The 6,611-nt window shown below is 37.7% G+C and overlaps 1 protein-coding gene across 1 annotated transcript in view; it reads right to left on the bottom strand.

The window, feature by feature from the left end:
- Positions 1-5,166: 5,166 nt before the first annotated feature.
- Positions 5,167-6,611, bottom strand: part of kcnf1b (potassium voltage-gated channel, subfamily F, member 1b) — a 2,288-nt gene continuing 843 nt past the window's right edge. The window contains exon 1 of the mRNA XM_056471033.1: positions 5,167-6,611. This exon is cut by the window's right edge and continues 843 nt beyond it. Coding sequence (XP_056327008.1) covers positions 5,655-6,611 — 957 coding nt within the window. The 3' untranslated portion in view covers positions 5,167-5,654.

The raw sequence follows: 6,611 nt of genomic DNA, 5'->3' as shown, positions 1-6,611 counted from the left end.
GGGAACAAATGAATCACTGAATGAATCATATGGAAGTTGTTGGGATAATTAGGTAAAATAAATGCATATTATAAAACAATGAATGTGTTTTTTGACATTGCACGCATATCTGACTGCCGTTGTAGACCCCAAAAAACAAAATATGACCTTTTTCATACCTAGAGGGGAATGAGTTCATTTTGCTCGAATTAATCAAATAAAGGTTTGATGGAATACTCACAGAGCTGTATTTTGACTGTATTTTGCATGATACTTTTGACCAACCTCGTTGTGCTTTGATCACAAAAATGACAAACATTTTAAATATCACTTTAAGTTAAATTAGATGGCACTTGTCATTTTGCCACAGTTGCACTTGTTATTAATGCATTTTTAAATCCAAAAAGCACTTGATTTTTTAATTGATTTGTGGATTTGCATATTTGAGTAAAAAACAATTGTGGTATAACCAATTTTTCCAAACCTTTGACAAAGATGAAAATTCAAATTAGGACTTTTGAATTGAGACTCCCGAGAGAAGCCCTGCTCTAATGTCAACCAGTGCATAATAGAGGAAATAATCCTAAATTAGAGAGAAAAAGGCAACGTCAATTAACTTTAAAATGATAAAAGTAGGTTTAGATAATAGACGTTGTTACGTTTCATCTTTTCTTTTGTAATCAAATCATATTAAATCAGTAACCGGCAGAAATCTAACAATCCATCAATCCAATAAGAAAATGCATTCAGTCAGTCTGAACCAGCAATGCAGAGCAAACCTTTCCAGTTACATCAGAGATGGTGGAGAGAATTTTGACTCAACATTGGATTTTACTTTATAAGTCATTTCATCATACATCTGGCTACCAAGCATGTCCGCCCTCATCTTCTGTTATTGTTTTGAAGCAGCCCAAAATCATTTAAAACACAGACTGAACAGCAGATAAAGCAAACTAGTGTCACGCCTGTTAAGTCTTGATGGATGGAAAATTGAGATAAAGACTAATAAAGTGACAGGTGGGGGGGCATGGTGTACACTGTACGATAAGTTGAAATTTACTTGCCTATATGAATAGTTGTATATGTACGAGCCATAACTTGATTTAATATAATAGAGCTCAAAAATACATTAGCTGATTTCACCTCCTTTGTTTGTGATGGTTTGCTTATTGGACTGTTTAAAGGTAGATTATGAGGTGCAAAAGTGAAAGAAAGATTGTTTATTGGTATCTGTTATACTGCATGAGAATTTATTAAACATTTTTAATTGGAACAAATTAGTCAATTTATTGCTCGACTGATTTCCTGAAAATTCTGATAAGACAGTATTTTTTTAAACTATGGTCAGTAGAATATCTGGTAGGAAGCATCCAAATACACTGTGAGCAAACACAAAAGGTGACCATCAGAATAAAAAGTTTAGCAATTCAATTAGTTCATTGATTACAAGTATAATTATTATAAAGTAGCCAAAAGTAACAAAACATAAGAGATTTGAAAATATCCATTCAATTTTGCTTAGATAGCAAAATAACAGAGAGTTTGAGCATCTGAGGTTGTTGTTGTAAGCCTGTGGAGAGTTATTAGCACACACTCATTGAGTGAATCTTCCACAACATGCTCCCAGCTGCTCTCTTTTCTGTCTCTCTCTTCACATAAACACACTTCAAGTCTCTAATCTGTGCACGATAACGTGTATGTAACGTTTATATTTATGATTTAGTATGTTATGAGCATGCAAACTCACAAACTTTGACTATTTTAAGAGAAAGAGTTGAACTCATGTTGGTGTTAACTGGAAAGTGTGATATTTAGCAATAACGCATGCAAACAGTCTTGCAAAGAGGAGATGTGTGAATGTCTGTGGGGATTACACACAAAAACTGACACTCAATCTCACACTTCAGTGATTGCTCAGACATACAGGGCCCTTAAACTCTCATACATGCACACTGCAAATATAAATCACAAAACAGAACAGACGTGCTCTCTTATGTTTTAAACATAAACATATTTTAAGAAATATGAGCTATATTAAGCCACATTATTGTGTGCATGTGTGAAATTTGTAAATGTGTCATATCAGTGTGTATATCACAAATATACAGATTAAAAAACTAATTGGGTAACTTTTAATAAATTCCAGCCCCACATTTGGACCAATAAATGTCCATAACCTTTCCTATTAATACTCAAGACAGGCGATATCAATTAAATTAATTCATTAAATAAATATTCATTTAATTATTAAATAATTTTGAACCAAGCTTAACTAAAAACATATATGGGTCAAAGACGACTGATTGAACTAAATTTTAACGGTTATTTTAGTCTTAGACAGTATATTTAATGAAAGTAAAGTGTCTAATGTTTTAAAACAAATATGTGAGAAAAACAATTGTAATCATTTAGTGTTGCAGATGCAATTAGGTAAAGAGGAAACAACTTATTCTGATATTTTTAAAATATATAAAATGATCATTGATATTGCTGAAATGTATAATGTTTTAAGTTATTAAAAACTATTTCTTGTTGACAAATTGATAAAAGTTAAGGATAGTGACAATGTATAGAAAATCACAATTAATTACTATTTTGAATGTCATCATTTGATTATTGTTGCAAACATGTCTGTCAATTTCTTTTTGTGTATACACTACCTGTCAAAAGTCTTGTTGTTGATCCCAGTTGTAAGAGCAACTAATAATAACTTGACTTTTAGTTGATCATTTGGAAAAGTGGTAGAAGGTCGATTTTTCTGATGAATCATCTGTTGAACTGCATCCCAATCATCACAAATACTGCAGAAGCCCTATTGGAACCAGCATGCACCCAAGATTCTCATACAAATCAGTCAAGTTTGGTGAAGGAAAAATCATGGTTTGGAGTTGCATTCAGTATGGGGGCGTGCGAGAAATCTGCAGAGTGGAAAGCAACATCAACAGCCTGAGGTATCAAGAGGTATTTGTGCTGCTCATTACATTACAAACCCCAGCAGAGGATCTTTAGCAGGATAGCTCATACTTCAGCCTCCACATCAGAGTTCCTGAAAGCATTGAAGGTCAAGGTGCTCCAGAATTGGCCACCCCAATCACCAGACATGAACATTATTGAGCATGTCAGGGGTAAGATGGAGGAGGCATTGAAGATGAATCAAATGTAGGAAAGTCCTCCAAGAAAGCTTTCTTTGCTATTCCAGATGACTTTATTAATAAGTTATTTGAGTCATAGCAGAGATGTATGGATGAAGTCCTCCAAGCTCATGGGAGTCATACACAATATTAATTCTTTTTCCACTGCACCATGACTTTATATTCTATACTGTACATTATTTCTGTTAAGTGACAAGACTTTTGTCTAAGCAAAGTCAGATCTTACTGTTCTAATTAAATAATTATATAATTATTATATAATTATATAATAATTTTGGTAAAATAAACGTAATCTAGAGGCCTTTGTCTTTCATATAAGCCACTTCTGATACCAAATGATAATCAAGTTATTATTTGTTGTTCTTAAAACTTAGGCAACAAGACTTTTGTCAGGTAGTGTAAACTAAATTTAATGAGTGGTGTCTTCAGTAAATCATGGTAAATAACATATACAAGTTTTAGTGATATCAGAAAAAGTAAACAGAACACATTCTAAAAGAGGAAAATTGCAGATGGAAACAAAACTTGCTGGCATCATTACAACTTGAACTTCATTTTGATCCTGTTAATTGGCATAAATGTTCTGAAGAAAACATTGATCCGCTACGTTCCCATGGTGATAGAGGCCCAGGAGATATGATTGGTGAACAGAAAAACTACAAAACCACCCGATGACAGGACAGCGCAGGTAGACTCAACTAACCGCTCAAGAAAGCAAGCTTCAACCTGCACGTGCACAGGAATCAATATCCAATACAAACTTCACAAAGCCAAAACTCCTTTACAAAACTAGTACACACAGCAGAGAACAAAAACAAAACCTTGCAGCCCTAAAGAAAGCTTTAAATTATTTACACAAACCCACACCCACGGTCCTCATGCTGTGAATCTAAACCATGTCAGCTATCTTATCATGCTTCTAGGTGCCAGGGTAGCCATCTTGTCAGAGCGTTTGGAGGGTGTATGTGAAAACCCCTGCCGCGCAGACATGTTCGAATGATTCTCTATATACCAACCAGACACACAATCCTCTATAAATGCTCTGTATCGGATCTGATGACTGACACCAGCCCACATCATGCCGAGGGTCCTATTCTTAGCCTCCAGCAGCTCTTTGCTGAATTCCGGCATTTTGGGGTGGACTCTGTGACTCATTTGTTTTTATCTCTGTGCTGAAATGTTGAGTCAGGAATTAGAGATCAGGAAAAAGCATTAGGGATAAGGTTTAGGGGAAAAGTCAGCTGAGATGCAAATCAAAACAGCAGAATAGCACTTGTTGTGCTTTTGAGTATATCTGAAAGTACAGCCAAATAAATGACACTGGCAAAGATGAAGATATTGCTTTCCACATGGGCAATGTGGTTGTATGCATTACTGATTACCACCAGATGTGTTAATCAGTATAAGTACTCCAAATCATATTTAACACCGACCAATTGTAATCAAATCAATGTGAGGAGGTTGTTTGGAGAAGGAGACAGAGAATGGGAGAGTATATGAAAAAAGGATCATCAGTTTTTTTTAGTTTGGAAATGAAGTGGTTAGAATTTCAGTCAACAAGTGATCCATACTTCATCCCAGTAAATAAAAAAAGACTGACAATAACTCTGTCTCTCGTCGAAATTATTTTAAGTCCTTATAATACCGAGAATGGAAGTAAAATATCACTATTATAAAACAGACAGTAGTTGTTTATGAATGCCACCGCTTCCTAGCAACCAGTAAAACATGCATTTTAAAGTATTGTATGTCATTTTAGACTATATTAAATTATGCTGTGATTAGAACGAGCGAGCATATGTGAATGATATCAGGAGCTTACAGTGACACTGACTGAAGGCTGCTGGAGATTTTGATTTCCCAGTACAGAAAAAAATGCATTTTAAAACATCATTCAGAGATATTATTGATTCTAATGACCACATAAATCTAGTCAGAGGATCATAAGAAACTTTATACAATTACAAATATTATTAAAAAGAAAAATAACATTTGTGCATGAAGGTTGCTTTCTTCAAATATTTATTTTGCTACATCTACGTGAAATTAAACAAGAAAACCTCCCAAATCAAGACTTCGGGCTGGTTATAAACATGATCACGAATGAAATAAAAAAGGTGAAGCACTTTCTTACCTCACATTTTGGTAAATCCATTATAATTTTACACACAGCCTGACAACTTCTATGGGCACCTCAGCAGGACGCTGCTCATACTGATTTCACACCTGTTGCTCTTCGTTTGTGCTTGTTAAATATGAATATGATGTTAAATATATCAAAACTGTTTCTAATATTTGTGCAATAAATATCTGAAAGGCATACGCAGTAAGTTTGACATGCACTTTATTTAATTAAGACAAAATAACACTTTTAAAGATGAACTTATTTTTGATGTCCAGTATGAACAACACAAGCAGCTTGACGGTCACATTAGAGCACAATAGTTTATAGCGCACAAGCACCATAACAACACACGCTCTGGTGAAACTTAAGGTGCTTTTTGACTTTCTTTGACTTTTCTTCTAAGTCAGGCTTCTCTTCTTTAGAGCTTCTCTTTCAGTTCTGTGCGCTCCCGACAAAAGCGGGATGAAAGTATCGCTACGCGACGCGCGCATGGCACCTTCCCACGCTCTCCCGGGCGCGTCAGACCTGCGCGAGGCGCTTCTGACTGTGAGCTCGAGCGCGCGCAGCTCCATGAGCTCGAGCTCGTGCTTGGCGGCGGTTTCGAGCACCTTCTGCTTGTTGTAATAAATGACGAAGTTATTAATGATGGGGTGGATGGGCAGAGCTATGGCGATCACCCCGCACAGAAAGCTAATTGCCGCGTTGCACCGGCCCAGCGTGGTTTTTGGGTAGATGTCCCCATATCCGACTGTGGTCATGGTGATGATGGCCCACCAGAAGGACTGGGGGATGCTTCTGAATAATGTCTCCGGGTGGCTCTGCTCCATGGTGTACCCGAGCGCGGAGAACACGAAGATGCCCACCCCCATGTACATGAGAAGCAGCCCCAGCTCCTTGAAGCTCCGCTTGAGCGCGTACGTGAGCGTCTGGAGTCCAGAAGAATGGCGCGCCAGCTTAAAGATCCGCGCAATGCGCATGATGCGGAGCGCCTGCACCGCCTGCTGCACGTTGACCAGCTCCATCATGGCCGTGCCAAGGCACGTGAGAACCAGCACCACGTAAAATGGCAGGACAGCCAAGAAGTCTATCATGTTCATAAAGGAGAGCGCAAAGCGCAACTTGTTAGGGGAGGATGCGAGGCGCAGCACGTATTCCACCGTGAACCAGCCGATGCACGCCGTCTCGATAGCGTCCAGGGTCGGGTGCTCAACGCGGTTCCCTTCGGAATCTTCCACCTGGAGGTCCGGTAGAGTCCCGAGACACATGACCACAGATGAGATTAAGATGAACAGGAAGGACACGACGGCGATTACGCGTGCAGGGAGCGAGGACTCTGGTTTCTCCATGAGCTTCCA

The sequence above is a fragment of the Danio aesculapii genome, chromosome 13, assembly GCF_903798145.1.
Source record: "Danio aesculapii chromosome 13, fDanAes4.1, whole genome shotgun sequence".
In the NCBI taxonomy this organism is placed as follows: Eukaryota; Metazoa; Chordata; class Actinopteri; order Cypriniformes; family Danionidae; genus Danio; species Danio aesculapii.
The sequence above is the reverse complement of the archived record's forward strand: the minus strand, read 5'-3'. Positions and strand labels throughout refer to the sequence as shown.